Source organism: Eptesicus fuscus, chromosome 6, assembly GCF_027574615.1.
Source record: "Eptesicus fuscus isolate TK198812 chromosome 6, DD_ASM_mEF_20220401, whole genome shotgun sequence".
Classification (NCBI taxonomy): Eukaryota; Metazoa; Chordata; class Mammalia; order Chiroptera; family Vespertilionidae; genus Eptesicus; species Eptesicus fuscus.
The window spans coordinates 13,671,868-13,688,584 of NC_072478.1; the positions used below are offsets into that span (position 1 = coordinate 13,671,868).

The window sequence follows — 16,717 nt, forward strand, 5'->3', positions numbered from 1 at the left end:
GGGGCGTCCTGTGGGGAGGTGCAGCCTTGGCTATATTGAGACCGGAGGTGTCTAATTAAATGTTGTAACAACTTGTCATGTGGAAACAGCTGTGCTCTAGTGGCAGGGACACTGCCCGCTGCCAAAGAAAACCTGGCCAGCTCCACCACTTCCTGGCTAGTGGCTCTGGGCCCGTGGCCCGACTTCTTTGTGCCTCAGTGTCTTTGTCTGAAAAAAGGAGGTGACCCTAATGGCTCCACTGGGGAGCTGGGAGATTAAATGGGATACGGATACTTCCAAGTGTGGGAAGTACTCCTCACGTTTGTTGGATGCTCTCAAGGAGGAATTGGGAGGACACGTCGGCTCTCAGGAACACACAGTCTGGCTTCAGTATGGCCTCGACATACAATCTTAGGCCCATCATTTAACTCCTCTGTGCCTCCATTTCCTTATTTGTAGGATGGTAATGGTAATAGTACCTCCTCATAGGACTAAGGGGCAATATAGGTGATTAATTGAGGTAAATTAAATTAATATAGGTAAAGTTTACAACAGTGTCTGACACATGTATGTGTTATACATACAACCAACATATATATATGTTGCATATACACACAACCATGTATGCTACTCCATAAATGTCAATTTCACTACTGGAGTTGAGTTGGCTTGAGATATTTTGATATCTGAAATCCTGCAAGTAAGTCCAGAATCCTGGAAGTAAGAGGGAGGCAAATGGGCCCTGGGGAAGTTGGCCAGGGCTCGCTCATTAACAGATGAAGAACAGAGAATGGTAACAGCAGCTGATACTGACTGAACTCCTACTACGAGCTAGGCAGTGTGTTTTTTTTTTAAATCCTCACCCGAGCATGTGTTTATTGATTTGACAGAGAGAAACATCGATGTGAGAGAGAAACATCTATCGGTTGCCTCCCATGCACGCCCCAACCGGGGATCAAACCTAAAACCTTTTGGTGTACCGGACGACGCTCCAACCAGCTGAGCCACCCAGCCAGGGCTCAGGTACTCTGTCTCTGAAACTTACACCCTTAACCACTACTCCATGTGGCCTCCTCAGGCCTGCCAATCTATTTTGCGCCCCCACCAAAAATAACAAGCATCAAAGTTCCCTCCATCCTCAGTGCCCCACACCCTTCAGTGCCTGAGAAGCAGGATTTAGAGGAGGGCCCAGCACAGGCCCAGCAGAGGGAAGGGTCATCTCTGCCCATTAGAGGACAGAAGGTAGAGGTCAGGGAAGGCATTGCATAGGAGGGAGAATATGCTTTGGACCTTGAAGGATAGGCAGGATATGGGAAGGCAGGGATGGAAATGGGGGTAGATACTGGCAAATCCAAGAGGCCTCTTAAGTTTTTATCTTCTTGGCTCCTCTGCAACATGTGACCATGACCTCCTGAAATCACGTTCCTGCTCCTACAGGCTGGCTTCGTTGCTTGGGAAACACTGTACATCCTCTCCAGGGCAGCTGCTCACTTGTGCAGTGCAGAGACGTGGGGACCCTCAAAGGAACTTTCCAAAGTGGCTCTTCCTCTGTTTGACATACCCCTACGAGTACAGTTGTATAGGGTAAGTTCTCGTTTCTGGCCGTAAGTGGAGAACTGGGAAGACAGTGGAAAAACAGCCTCTCAGCAGCCAAAGAGATGCCAAAGTCCACCAGCTAACAGAGGTGGGTTTATTTAAGGTTTGCTGTTGAAAGAGTGTAGACTTTGGAGTCAGACAGTCCTGGAATCGAGGGCTGGTTCCACCACGACTACTGTGTAAATTTGGGCAGATTTACTCACGCCCTTTGAGCCCCAGCTCCCTCCTCTGTCCAGTGGGGATCTCGGACCCACATCACAAAACCGTTGTGAGGAGTAATGAAATCTCGCATGTAATATGCCTGATACTTCGCCTGGCACATAACTGTTAACAAAGAGCGGCTGTTATTATTGTATGATGTCATCCTCTTCCAGCTCCCCTGCCTCTGCGGGCCCTTTAAATGCTCTGTCCCCAGGGTTCATCTTTTATTATTATTTTATTTATATATTTTTTATTGATTTCAGAGAGGAAAGGAGAGGGAGAGATAGGAACATCAATGATAAGAGAATCATTGATCAGCTGCTTCCTGCACGCCCCCTACTGGGGATTGAGCCCAACACCTGTGCATGTGCCCTTGACCGGAATTGAACCTGGGACCTTTCAGTCCGCAGGCTGACACTTTATCCACTGAGCCAAACTGGCTACGGCCCCAGGATTCATCTTAGATTCTCTTACAACTCTAACAATTCATCCAGGGCCGTGGGTGGGTTTTATTTTTTGAATTTCTACAACCATGCATTGATTAACCTGAAATTTTTGTCTATAGACCACATCTCTCCTTGGACCTACTGGCAGGCCTCCAAAATAAGATGGGAAGTTTTCTGGGAATTATGGAGGGAGCAGGCTGGAGGCAAAGAGGCCCCTAGGGCAAGGCCATGAATCCACTAGAGACCAGGGCCAGCCCACGCCAGCCTGGAGCAACAGGGGAAGACACAGATGCTGACCAAGCTACCAAATCCCTGCTGATCAGCAAACCTCCTGAACAGGAAAGAAAGCAATGCTCAGTTTATGCTCCTTGGGGCTGCCTCATGCCCCTTTTCATCCAGAATGATTATATGCTCAATAATCATTAAGTATTATTATGATTCTCTGCGGTGAGATTTCCTAAGGCTGAAACAGTGAAGACCCTCAGCAGAGGACTGGGAGAAGGCAGAGCACGGTCAGTACAAAACAGCAAAAAGGACTGCAATTTTTGAGTTAGATTCAGAACAAGAAGAAGAACAAGGAAGGGATGGGTTCACTTTCGAGAGAAGATGGTAGAACGTTAAACCGAGAGAGATGACAGAATTGCTCAACCCTCAGTAGAAGTCTACTGCTAACAAAATAATCTTCCAATGATAAAAATAAAATAAGCATAGTTTGGAAAGGAAATGGAAGCTCAGTAACAAAGAAGGAGAGAGTCAGTGAGCAAAGTTAACTCTTGTGTCTAGGCTCAAAAATGACATCAGAGGACAGTCAAATAACTTGCAGATGTGATCAGCGTCTGTAATCTTGAGAACTCGGAAGGAACGCTTTCCCAACTTCGGAAGGGGGGGGTCTGTGATGTGTGCTTGTGTGCTGGGAGCAGGGGTTTGGAGTGAATTCTGGGAATTGCAAACCACTGAGCTGAATGTCAATCCCAATTAAATAGATGGTCTGTGACCATTTAGAAAAGAAACACTTGATTACCAGGAGCCAATTCACTTGAAACAAGGCATGTCACAAATTTCACTTCCATTTTTCAAAGGGGCTTTACTGACAAGGGGATCAGCGGACTTGTTTGGTAAGGCAACCCATCTACATAATAAGGATTTATTAACCACTTCCTGTGACAAGGATATAAATATGATGAAGGTGTGATTTCAGAAGAAGCTCACATCCCGGTGACCTAGGGGGTGACCTGTGGCTGGATGGTAATGACATTAAATGGGGTCATAGCAGGTAGAATAACTCTGCCCAGAGCCTGCCCATTAACCGGTCAAGGTCAGTTCAGAGGGAGATCTTAACTCTGCTTTGATTCATGTCCTGTTCAATAGTTTGATCAAAGACCAGGTTCTGAAGACCTAGAAGGCCATGCATATCAGAATAAAAGGGATGGCTATCTGCTAGAGGATGCAGTTTTGATTCAAAATGATCTTGAGTGCTGTTGGGTTGAACAATGTCACCAGTCATAAAATCTAACCCAGCTCAAGACCCCCAAGGCTGCAGTAGGACAGTAAGTACCACGTTCCAACCCAGGAAAATAAAGTCTTAGGACGGACTCTTGGGAGCAATAAAAATACAAAGGACAAGAAGCTCCCGAGTTCGGTGGGAAGTCTATACTCCATGTGAAAAGCCCGTGAATGGACCTCAGAAACACTAAGAAAAGTGCCTGGCATACAGTGAGTGCTATCTGGGAGCTAGCCTTCGTTTATAAGTACTGGCGGAAGCCCCTCCTCACTGTAGTGCTGCGTCATTCTTGTGGGGTGGATGGGTTTATGGTCCCCAGGAAGGTCTCTCCCAGCCACACGGACTATGTGCTCCCACTCTGCGGCCCTGGCAGAAGAGGGGATGCTCAGTTACCTTCTCCCCAGGTGTGACGGAGATGCGCCATACACAGTGCATGTGGGCCGAGTAGCCGTTGGGGTACTCAGGAGAGGAGAAGTTGCCTGTGCTGTCTTGTAGGGTCTCTCCGCAGGCTGTCAAGGAAAGGAAATAACTGAGGGGCTGGCTGCAGGGGCCCAATCCCCCTGAACTTCTGGCTTCCCCACCCTGAGCCCTGGCATCTTTGCAGGAGAGGAAAATAGCTCAGGAGTGGGGAGTCTGGGATGGTCTTGTCCCTTTAAGATCCAGCCCTTTCTCCTCACAGATAAGCTCACACCATCCTACCTCCCCGCCTAGTGCTGCAGGATGTCCTGTTGTCAAGGCAACTAGGTTCCAGAGTTAAGGTCAGGCTCCTTTGGTGAGCCTCACTCGTCCTCACTCCCTGAGAATTGCTCTGCTCTCTCCATTTTCTGCTCCTGGTGCCCCACCCCCCCCGCCCGCCCTCACCAGATCCTCAGAAGGTGGGTGGCTCAGCGTTTCACCATCACCTATTCCTATCCCCAGTTTGGTCCATAACTTGAATACTGCCCCTCCCCGGGGGCCCCTCCACCAAGCAGCCTCGGTCTTCTCTAAGGCTCTCAGCTTTAACTTCCTTGGTTCCAGGCCCTGGTCTCTGCCTGCCTGGGGCCCTGCCCTCTGCTCCTCTCCGGCTCATCCCTCTCTGCCCCGACCTGGACACTTGTAGAGCTTGCGGGCCTGGGCGATGTCCCCCTTGCTGAGCCGAGTCCTTTGGCCGATGGGAGGTTTCACCCCATTCACCTCGTACTTGGGAACGATGGTGTCCAGGAAGATGCCCCTGAGGAGGACAAGCCCGACCTGGGTGAGAATCTGACGGAAGGAGGGGTGGCATGTCTGTGTGCACCCAAGGTCATGACCCTGCCAGAGCGCAGACATTCCTCAGCAGGGTCAGGGACGGGTGGAGACATCTCACCCTGTCATTATGCTGCCCACTGTCCAGCAGCCACCCTGCTCCGTGGCAGCCACACCACAGGAGCCTGGGGGAGCCCCAGGAACACTTTGGGGGGTCAGGGACACAGGCCCAGGATGCCCCGGGGACCCACTGGTGCCAAGCTCAGTGTGGCCCTGACTCCACGCACCAGGAGAGCTTTGGCTGTGCCTCCAGCCCCTGCTTCTGCAGCCCCTGGGCCGATTCAGCCCCGGCTGCACTTCTCCCAGGGTGACCCAGTGCCAACGCTTTACCCTGTTGGCATAGCTGCTCTGACAGCACCTGGGACAAGGCCAAAGGGCAGGTTCCACCGTGGCCCGAACAGACCCTGGGGACAGCCCCACCATCAGTCCTCCTGTCCTCCTAGTTCCTGCCTTCACAAGCCTGGGTGTTTCCATCTGGGGGGAGGGGAAGCAGGCAGCCCTTCACCTCCCCAGGGTCCCTGACTCACACCAGCTGGGTGGGACTCAGCAGGAGGCGGAGAGGGATGTGGTGAGAAACGTATGGGGGGGCTGTGGGCGTGGGGGACAGGATGACCTCACCACCCTTCCTTGGTGTCTGTCCCTCAGGTCTGGAGGCAGGAAGAGTGGGTCCAGAAGGAGGGCTGAGGACAGGGGGGAGGACCGCTGTCTGGGACAGAGCTGGAGGGGGGGGGGGGGCAGATAGAGGATGAGGAAAGCCAGGCCTGGGAAAGGCCAGGCAGGAAGGAATATGAGGAGGATGAGGGTTGGTTCCCACACTAGGCTAATGAGAAGCTGGGGTGGGGATGGCTGGCCCATTACCTCCGGGTTCCAGCAGTGGCTTTGGGAACCCGGGCCCAGGATAAGAGTAGGTGTGTATGTGCTTGTCAGGTGGTGAGGGGGCTGGTCAAGGGCAGGTGCTGGTCTTAGTGCAAGTTAGCCAATTACAGAAAAGGCAGACAGATCAGAAAAAATGCCCCGCTCTGGTCTTCAGCAGAGGGATACCCCAGCCCCTTTGGGCAGACAGTTCTGGGCCACAGCGCACCGCCGCTGGCAGAGTGGCTGGATCCCAGCCCCAGGGGCCAGCTGCCCTGGGTGTGCACAGCTCTAGGTGAAGCACCCAGGCTGTGTGAGTCCCGGCCCTGCCATGGGCCCAGGGTGGAAGAGGACAGCAGGCCAGGCAGCACCCATGGGTCCTCTGCTTGGGGGCTGCCGCTGCCCAGGGCCCACTCTTGTCCTTGCTGACAACCCCGGCAGGGCAGGGCAGGACAAAGTGGTGCACAGTGGGAGGCCCCAGAGGGCAGGACAGTCTCTCACCTGGAGAATGTGTTGCGGGCATAGTGCATGATACTGTCAAAATCGTAGGTCTCCCCCAGGGACTCTACCTCTTGGACCTCCATCTTCAGGAAGTTATACTCCTGTCCTGAGAAAAACCACGAAAAGGGGGTGGGGGTGGGAGGAGGTAGATCTGTGTGGGACACAGGGTGGGAATCGGGGTCCTCCCTGTGCTTGCTAGGTGCCCCCCTACCTGAGGGTCCTGGGAGCAGCCAAGGAAAGCCTGGGGGGAGGGGCAGAGGGGCGGGGTGAAGGAGGACTTGCTGCCGGGAAGGCTCAAGGGAGTATGGGAAGGAAGCACCCATTTCTAGAACCACAGCAAGATGAAAGCAGTGAAGAGTGGAGGAGGCTGGGGAGAGAGGGCGGAAACAGGAAGGGAGGGAAGAGAGCATAGTGAGGAGAAGGGAGAGGGAAAAAACCCTCGGAGGACAGAAGAGGCAAAGAGCAGAAGACTGGGTAAGAGTGAAGGGAAAGACTCAGACAGCAAGGGAGTGGGCTGACCCCTCCCCAAACCCCACCCTGAGAACCAGCTGGGTTCTGGCTGCTGCGGATGGTTCCTGTGTCCAGGATCTGGACCTGTGGTGGTGGGGGGCGGGGGGGTGCCCAAAGTAGCTCCACAACGGATCTGTGGTCCCTGAGCTGCTACTGACTGGAGCAGATGCCTCAGGGGTGGGGTCTGGGCCAACCTGGGCCCTAGGCCGGGCTGGGACTACAGGCTGAGTTGATCAAAGGTGATGGCTAGAGGGAGCAGCTGCCACCCCCAGCAGGGGCCCTGGAGAGGGGGCTGGGGCAGGAGCCACGGCGTCCCGCCCCCTACCCCACCCCCCAGGTCGAAGTGCATACCTGGCTGGATGTTCTCGCGCACGATGGAGACGTGGCGGTCCCGGTCGGGCCGCGTGTGCTCGTGCCAGAAGCCGATGACGTGGCCCAGCTCATGCACCACGATTCCAAACTTGTCACAGTTCTTGCCGATGGAGATGGCCTGCGGGCCCCCACCACGGCGACCCACGTAGGAGCAGCACCTGGAGGGCGGGGCCAGCTCAGGGGGGCGGTCCCGAGCTGGGGGAGTGCATCCACTCAGGGGCCGGGCTAGGCTGCCAGGGGGGCGGGGAGCGGAGGGGCAAGGGAGGGGCTGCGCAGGTATGCTCGGGATGGGTGCTGGCATCACAGCCACGTCACAGCCACATCCGGGGTCATTCCTGGGGAGATGCCTCAAGGCAGGAGGGGACGCTGATGCAGGGCTGTGCGCAGGTGGGGCAGCTGCAGTGCGCAGGGCAGAACATGGGTTGGGGCCATGGCCGAGGGTACGCTGCCCAGGGGCCCCTGCTCACCCGCAGGGTCGATAGGTGAATACAATGTAGCTGTCCTCGTCGGTGCGCTCCAGGAAGGTGACACAGGTGTGCTTCTCCCAGTGCCTCATGGCCTGCCGGAAGACGGCCCTCTGGCTACCTGCGGGACAGAGGCGGCCAGGCTGTCACACGGTCCAGGTGGGCCTGATGGGCAGGGACCACCACGATGCAGCCGAACTGCTCATGCTCACCGGTGAAGTTTCCCCCAATGACAAAGGGGATGACCCCATCCGGCCACACGCGCTCCGGTCTGGACGTCGCCGCCCGCCGGCTCCGGGACCTGCTTCTCCACCTCCCCGGGCTTCTCCTCTGAGGCTGCCCGTTAGCCTGCTGGCAGCTGGGGGTAGAGGAGTTTCCTGGCGTTGAAATAATAAGACATTGGTAGCAAGTGAGTGAAGGCGGAGAGGGGGAAACAAATGACGATCATTCTTCATTTGGGGGGGATTCCAGATTTACCCATTCACTACCATCTGTTTGTAGCCCCCCAAACCAGTGACATTTTTTCTAAGAGTTGAAACAATTTGAAATTTAACTTAACACCGCGTTTAATTGTAGAGCGTTACCCACCATTTAGACCACATCTAAATTTACTTTAGTAAGTAATACGTCTTATTTATCTCCTAGATTGAGGTTCAGTGTTTTCATTTTATTTGCCATGTCTAGGGTTGAACACTTATTACATCCCACCCACCCCCCTTTTTAAAAGTTACTCAGTTTTCAAAATATGTCACTAAAAGCAAAGCACCGTATTAGATTATTAGGGTGATTCAAATATGACCAAGATTTTGCTCTTGTCATTAGGGAGTGTGTAATACACTAGTTGGTAGGAGAAATGAGACAGGTACTCTCAGGTAATTCCAGAACAAGTTGGAAGACGTAAAAACCAGTCTCAACGTGGCTTCTTCTGTGCACCCTTAGTTCCCTCAGCTCTTTCATGCCGCTTGCTGACAGGGCAGTGAAAAATCTGAGTCACTCAACACGCACCTCCCCAGTTGAGGTCCAACAAGATTGTGAGCAAGTGTGTTTCCCTGTCTACTTAGTGCCATGGTTTTTGCATTTCTGCGCTTTTTCTGTTGGTGATTTTGCTGTATAAAAGGCTGCACTTTCCCCACTGCACTGAGGTGCTGTCTGCTGTTCATATGTACAAGAGGCTGGTGATGTGTCTTATGGAGAAAATACATGTAACAGATAAGCTTCAGTCAGGCCTGAGTCATAGTGCTGTTGGCCATGAGTTCACTGCCAATGAATCAGCTGCATATGAAAAGGGTGTCTCCAAACAGAAACACACATAAGACAGGGCTACATGTATTGATGAGTTATGAAAATTGTGTGACCACAGGCTCACAGGAACTTAACTGTATTTCTCTTAGTGTTCGCTAATTCAGTGTTCAAAGTGACTTAATAGAGTGACTATAAAGTTATTCCGTAACTTCATGCATAGCTACCACAAATAGTGAGGGTTGCTATAACGAAAAAAGAAAACAATGGGGTACTGGGAACTGGGGACCTGAGACTGGGAAATGTTCCCTCTCGTCCAATAAACCTTCATGTTTGTGGCACATGTAGAACTTGATATATTCTTTTAAGTATTCCCAAATACACGTTCTCATTGGACACAGTAGCTCTCTGGGATGAACAGGGAGTGTCACGATCTACCTTTGACAGATGAGGAAATTAAGGCCAAAGTCACGTGACGGGTTCGTGGCAGCCTAGGTGATCCAGCTCCTCCATTGTGCTCTCAGGTACTCAGGTAATTCGGGAACAAGTTGTCCCCTGTCTATTAGTTCCCACTAAGGTCGAGTAAGACTTGCTAGTTACCAGGCCATCCTCCAATGCCAGCTGCTCTCTGGGGTAGTTTGATTTTCACTCCATGAAATGCCCATGCAAGGGCAGCTGGACAAGACAACGGCCTGGCACCACCAGAGTGTGCCCACAACAGGCTCCAGGTGATCATCCGCACCCTTTGGTAATAGGAGAGCGACCGTGCTCCAGGGCGGTGAGAAGGCTGGACAGAAGTGAGCTATCCCAGGCCTCATCCTTCCCATCCCCTCACCCATTCACAAGTACCAGGTGGGTTGGTAGGTGTTTGGACCACATCCAGGGATAAGAAGGACCCATCCCTGACCTTGAATAGCTTTCAGTCCAGCTGGGAAGACAGGCCCACAAACAAATTGTTGCAATGTAGTGCAATAAGTGAGATGCTAACAATGTAAGCGCAGAGCAGAGAGAGCATGGAAAATGGAGGCACAGTCATGTCCTGGGGCGGGGAGGGGGGGCTGTGGGAGAGGGGGGCAATCAGGGAAGTTTTCACAAGAGAAACTCTTACAATGGGCCTTGGAGGATGCAAGTAGCTTGCAAAGTGGGAGCAGGAGGAGAAGCCAGGAGGCCAGGAGGGTCCCAGTTTCTCCAATTCTGGAACCCATTTCTTTCTTTTTTTTAATTGATTTTTGACAGAGAGGAAGGGAGAGGGATAGAGAGTCAGAAACATCAATGAGAGAGAAACATCGATCAGCTGCCTCCTGCACACTCCCCGACTGGGGATGTGCCCGCAACCAAGGTACATGCCCTTGACCAGAACTGAACCCGGGACCCCTCTGTTCGCAGGCCGATGCTCTATCCACTGAGCCAAACCGGCCAGGACTGGAACCCATTTCTGAGACACAGGAGGGCCAGTGCGTACCCAGTGTACCTGCAGCTGTGATGGAAGACCTGCGGATGGTACGCTGTCTGAAGTCTGAGGCCTGTTGCACCTGGAAGGCCCTCAGATCCTCCTCATCCAGGGCGATGTCCCCGAGGAAGGCAGCTAGAGGGAAAAGAAGAGGCCAGGTGCTGAGTGAGTCCTCCTACCCAGCACTGACAGCCCCAAACCTGTGGGCACACCCCAGCCTCCACAGCAACTTTACTCCTAACCCTGAGGAAGGGGGACAGTGGGGGCTGACTTGGGATCTTTTGGGGGACTCATGCTTCCTTTTTAGTTGGGATCCCAGCAGAACTGATGCCCAGCCCCTAGCAGAGCTTTAGCTCCCTGAAGACACAGTTACCGTATTTTCCGGCGTATAAGACGACTGGGTGTATAGAAGATTTTCCTGGGTTAAAAAGTCGTCTTATACGCCGGGGAAAAAAAACACGGTATGTCATTTATTCCGTCGTTCTTTCGCAAATACTTAGTAAGTACCCACTGTGGGCCAAGCACCGCTCCAGTGATTAGCAAGACAGATGAGGTCCCTGCTCCCGTGGAGCTGACCTTCAACAACACACAAGTAAACAAATACTGAGTTTGAGAATTCCAGACGGTGGTGGGTGCTATGAAGGAAACAGAAGGTCAGATGATAGAGTGTCTACTTTATGGGCCCATAACCTTGGCACTGTGCTGAGCATGTGGTAATCACTCCACAAATGCTGTGTCAATTATAATGAGGGGAGGATAGGAATAAAAAGTGGGATAGGGACTTTAGGAAGACCAGGACACGTGATGGGAGCTTCCCAGCCAGGAGGAAAAGGGTTAATAGCTCAAGTGACTTCTGTTCAGTCTCAGGTCCCCTCTCTGGAGGAAGAAAGTACTGGGGGGAAGGAGCTCCCAGTGTTTCTGGAGAGATGGGCCAAACAGTCTATCTGCTTTTTGAGAAATCAGGAGCAAGAGGAAACAGGCCGCAGAGCTGAGCGCTCTGGAAGGAGCTCAGACCTGAGAGCTTCACGCAGGGTTGGGGTTGTGGGGGGGGCGGGGGGCGGTGCAGGAGGCGGAGCAGAGGGCAGCTTCCCTACAGCTCCACCCTGGCAACATCTGCTTCTCATCCCAGGGCTACATGGGCCTGGTGGGCAGCAGGACACAAGTTGTTTTAACCTTGAGGCCTTGCACACACACAGGTTTCTCCTCCCCAGATGGCCAACACACACACACACACACACACACACACACACACACACACACACACACAGAATCAAGACACATGGGTTTAGTGCTCCTACAGACACAGGGTGACATCCACACCCATGCCATCAAACACAGAGCTCCGCAAAGTCACAGAAACACCCCTGCACACATGACCAGTGCCCGCACCTCCCTGAAAGCTGCAGGGCACTGGGTAATGTTGGCCTGGGTGAAGCATCACGTAGCTGTTCTTTGGGCCTGCAAACACGTGCTCACAGATCCACACTCTCCTGTAGCTGTGACCTGGCGCTGGATCAGCAGAGTGTGGGAGTGACTTTAGCAGTTATATCGAGGTCAGCCTCCCTTTTACAGAAACTGAGGCCCGGAAGGGAAATGACTTAACCAAGACCATGCTGATAGACACTAGACAGGCAGGATTTATCATTCAGGCCTCCTGGTTCCCAGTTCAGTGCTTACTGCACTCAAGGTCATTACTTTGGTAAAACCCATAAATGTAAATACAAATACACAAAAACAGACACTCAGACACACACACGTCCACCAAAAAATACACACACGGTCACAGACCGTCCCAAAAAACACACAGGCACAAGCTCCAGCACACACAAACCGACGGTAAGTTCTGAACTCATTGAGCCAGTAACAGCAGCGGTAACGATGCCTGTCTACTAGTAAATGTCTGTTGAAATGTGTGTGGTGTTTTCCAGTTGACAAAGTACTTTCACATTAATGCATTCATTTAATCCTGGCCCACCCAGTACATGCCCATTAAGCCATACTCCACCCATGCGTTTGCCTAGGAGTGTCCCATTACAAACTCCTGGAGAGATAACCTCCCTGACTTTATTTTTTTTAAAATTATTTTTTAAAATATATTTTTATTGATTTCAGAGAGGAAGAGAGAGATAGAAACATCAACGATGAAAGAGAATCACCGATCGGCTGCCTCCCTCATGCCCCCCACTGGGGATCAAGCCCGCAACCTGGGCATGTGCCCTTGACCAGAATCGAACCTGGGACCCTTCAGTCCATAGGCCGACGCTCTATCCACTGAGTCAAACCAGCCAGGGCTAACCTCCCTGCCTTTAGAGATCAGAACACTTGGGCCTATGAGGGGAAATGACTTGTCCAAAGTCACCAGCCCATAAGTGACCCAATATCTCTTCCACCACATGGGAAAGATTCTCTTATTTAAAATGCTATCCCTGGCTCAGCAACTGATGGGACAGCAACAGAAGACACTTCTCAGCTGACATGCAAAGGTAGCCTCAGCAAGGACATGGGACGGGAGGTACATCCCAAGGGAGCAGTGATGTGTTTCTACATGCCAACATTCACACAGGCCCTCACGGGCCACATGAACGCCCCCAGACACTGCGCTTCCAGGCTCACGCACCCACACCCATGGACATCACATGTACACATGTGGCTGGACATTTAGACTCCTCTTTGGACATAGCAACAAAGAGCAAGGTCTTTGGGGTCAGGCAAATCTGTCTTTGAATCCTAACTTGGCTACTTCTGGCTGACAAGTCATATAGACTCTTCTAAACCTCAATTTTCTCTTCTATTTAGAGGAGCTAATAGAAGAATCCATCTCCTACGATTTATTGACATGAAAGAAGGCATGTAAAAGAAGCACCTAGCACAAAGCCTGGAGCATAGCAAGCACCCACTAAACGGACACTGTTAATATTACCCTAATAACAATCCCATAATCTCCAGTTCAGCTCTCCACTTTCTGAGGGAACACTGGTTCCCCCACATGGATTTAGTGAAGCCCGAGTGCTCAGAACTGGGCTGGCCTGTGGGACCAGGGCAGTGAGGAGGCCAGTGGAAGGCTGGACAGGCCCTGGGCTGGCCACAGAGCTCGTCTGCATAGCCAGTGCCCTGGGGTGGGGATGTCATGACTGAAGAATGCGTGGGAACTGTGGGGGCGGGGAGAGATGAGGTGGGCAGGAGAGTCTGATGGCCAGGAGCCAGGCCTGAAGACCCTGCCCATTTGAGATCCCCACTGGGAACTCTAGGAACTCTGGATGCTGGGGAGTCCAGGACTCCCCTCCTTTTATGGGAAAAAGCCCTGGGGTCAAGGTCAGGATAGTAGTTGTTTTCAACATGGAATCGAAAGTTTTTGTTTTGTTTCCTGGCTGTAAACCAGCCAGGAGCACTCATGGCTGCTCCCTCACGAGGTCTCAGGAGTAGGAGAGAAAAGCAGAGCGCCCACTGGACCCCAGGGACCCACCCTTCAGGTTGGCCTCTTGACTTTACAGTCTCTTCCTCTGGGGTGTGGCAGGGCACCTCTTTAGGAGGAGACGGAGAGGAGCTGTCTGGTGAGATGAAACCCCAACACCATGTGCACTGGGCATACACAGGCCCATCACACAAATGCAAGCTTCTAGCTGGGACAAGGCACGTTCAAGCTCCCACAAATGTTTGTACTTAACCACAACTGTCCACTATGCACAGGGGCATATTTGCACACACATGCACTCGGGAGTACACACGTGGATAGTTGAAGAGAAGACTTGCCCACAAACCGGGGGCACATCCACAAATGTGCAAAAACACACTCAACCACTTTCCTGTGTAAGCCCTAGTATTTTCGTGCGCGCAAATAACTGTATGTGCAAACCCCACTTCCTGTGCCAGGCCATCGAAGGAGAAGGGCACCTTTAGAAATAGTGTGTGTGGGAGATAGATAGGTAATTAGTAGTCGATTCCTCTGGATATCCTTAGCAGGTCCTTAGTGGCCTGAGGAATAACGTATTCTACTCCTCCCTCTCCCCCCCAGATCTCTGGAGAAACCAGACTATTTGAGAGTTCCTTCTCCCTGGGGAGTCCCATTGGTTCCCCTTGTAAGTCTTTTCCGCCTCCCTTGGGGCACGCAAAAGAGAGGGTGACTCAGGGGGCAGGGGCACAAGTGGGTAGGTGATTCACTCAGAGTGTCTGGAGGGGGAATGTGGTCTGGCAACAGAAGAGATTGCAGCATCCTAAGCTTGGAACCTATCCCTCTGAGGCTGGGCCGCGAGGCTTCCGGGGTGAGGGTGGTGGTGAGGGCTGGTGAGCTAATGGCCCACCTCACCTCCCAAAGCAGACCTCTGAGCTGCCAGGTGAGACTGAAGGAAGGCTCTCGCTGGCTAGGGAGCAGTCCTATGGTCTTCCCTGCTTATGGGAGCAACTGGGTCCCAATTCCTGCCTCCAAGTCTCTCCCAGAGCCCTGCCAAGTCACCCGGGCAGCCACATGGAGCTGGGTGTCTTGGGCAAGGACCCCCTTGATGGGCTGGCAACTTAACATAGACGAAATCAGGACTTGCAATCTCCCTGGGCAAGAGTGAGTGAGCAAAAGCGGCGGGGGTGGGGGGTGGGGGGGGGGGGGGCAGTGCTCACTGGAACCAGCTCCCAGCACACACACAAAGACCAGCTCAGTGCCCTGCCTATTGCTCTGGTTTTGCCCAGAAGATCCAGAAACCTCTCCAGGGCATGAAGGGTCTTAATTTTGCCCTTACTGCAGAGTTGTGTCTGCAGTAAGGGCAAATGGTGTTGTGTCTGACAGTAATAGCAAGAGGTGACCTCAGATGAAGCAGCCTGGCTATCCTGAGAGATCGCAGGTGAGCCAGGAGAATCAATGGGGTCCTCTGTGTGCAAGGAGGAGCAGCAGGAAGAGGAGAGACCTGGGGAGGGTCCTGTGAGCAGGGGTAAGCAGGCACATCAGGTGCATCCAAAGGAAGGACAGGCATACCTTGGAGATATTGCAGGTTTAGTTCCAGACCACCGCAATCAAGTCAGTACCACAATAAAGCGAGTCACGCGAAAACTTTGGTTTCTCAGGGCATATAAAAGTTATGTTTACACTATATTGCAGTCTACTAAGTGTGCAATAGTGTTGTGTCTAAAAATGTACATACCTTAATTGAAAATATTTTAATACTAAAAAATGCTAACAATCATCCGAGTCTATTGGGAAAAATGGCACTGATAGACTTGCTTGACATAGGGTGTCACAAACTTGCAATTTGTTAAAAGCACAGTATTTGCAAAGCCCAGGAAAATGAGGGATGCCTGCAGAGCCACCTCCAACCTGGAGGTCAGGGATCAGAGGGAGCAAGAGGCAGGGCCTGGCAGGAGAAACAGAGAAAAGAGCCTGGGGACCTGAGGTTTGAGGATGTGGGTGTGGGGTCTTAAGGATTCTGGCGGAGGGAGGCAGGGCTACACCAGTCACACCCAGGAGGGAGGCCTGATCTGACCCTGATTCTTGGCCTTGTCAGACTCTTGGGCCCTCTCAGCCACCCTCAGGCCTGGCCCAGCTCCCCACCAGCCTCACTTCACCCTGGTGTAGAGCTTTCTCCAGAACCCTTGTTTGAAGTTCCAAGTCAGCCAGCCCCACCCTAACATGAAATCTGAGACTGGGGACAAAGCCCTCAGCCTCCTGCTGCTCTGAAAATCACTCCCAACTTCCAACTAGTAGTGAAATGTGTCAGATTGACTTCCTACCCATTCTTTAAGGCCTTGCTCCAGCCTGCCTCCTCCATGAAGACGCCCAAACCTTCCCAGCCTGCTCTGCTCCCTGTTTCTCCACCACCACCACCACCATACCGGGGCTGCAGAGGCGCAGGAAGCTCCTTCAGCCTTTAGGGTCTTTCCCTCCAAGGTGGCACACACACATCTTGGCTTGTGCTGTTGGTTACTTCCCCATGTATTGTCCCCTCCTGGACAGCAAGGTCCTTGAGGGCAGGGGCCCTGCCTGACATTTCTCTGTGTCTCCCACAACTTCAAGCCCAGGGCCTGACACATATTAGGCATTCAGTAAATGTAGATCAGGTGAGTGAGCAAGTGACAAAAGACAGAGTCAGGGGGACACTCACTTTTCCTGAAAACTAAGCCAATCCGCTCCAAAAAAAAAAAAAAAAAAAATGAAGTGAGAGTGTGGAACACAGAAAACGGAGTAGACAGCCAACATTTATTTAGTGCTTATTTATTATTTATTTAGTGTGTGTTAAGCTGTAATCAGTGTTTTATATATGTTCTCATATTTACCCCTTACCACCAACTCTGCAGAAGAGGTGTACTGTCAGTTCCATTTTACAGGTGAGAAAAGTGAAGT

General features: G+C 52.2%; 1 protein-coding gene across 4 annotated transcripts in view; it reads right to left on the reverse strand.

Annotated features, from left to right (window-relative positions):
• Positions 1-16,717, reverse strand: part of BMP1 (bone morphogenetic protein 1) — a 40,046-nt gene that overhangs the window by 21,144 nt on the left and 2,185 nt on the right. For 3 of the 4 annotated variants that reach the window (XM_054717225.1, XM_054717224.1, XM_054717227.1), the window contains 7 exons: positions 10,408-10,530; positions 7,919-8,083; positions 7,710-7,827; positions 7,222-7,400; positions 6,361-6,466; positions 4,809-4,933; positions 4,117-4,232 (listed from right to left, as the gene is read on the reverse strand). In XM_054717225.1, the coding sequence (XP_054573200.1) occupies positions 4,117-4,232; positions 4,809-4,933; positions 6,361-6,466; positions 7,222-7,400; positions 7,710-7,827; positions 7,919-8,083; positions 10,408-10,530 (932 nt within the window). The remainder of the gene's footprint in view (positions 1-4,116; positions 4,233-4,808; positions 4,934-6,360; positions 6,467-7,221; positions 7,401-7,709; positions 7,828-7,918; positions 8,084-10,407; positions 10,531-16,717) is intronic. The other variant, XM_054717226.1, reaches the window with a different exon arrangement.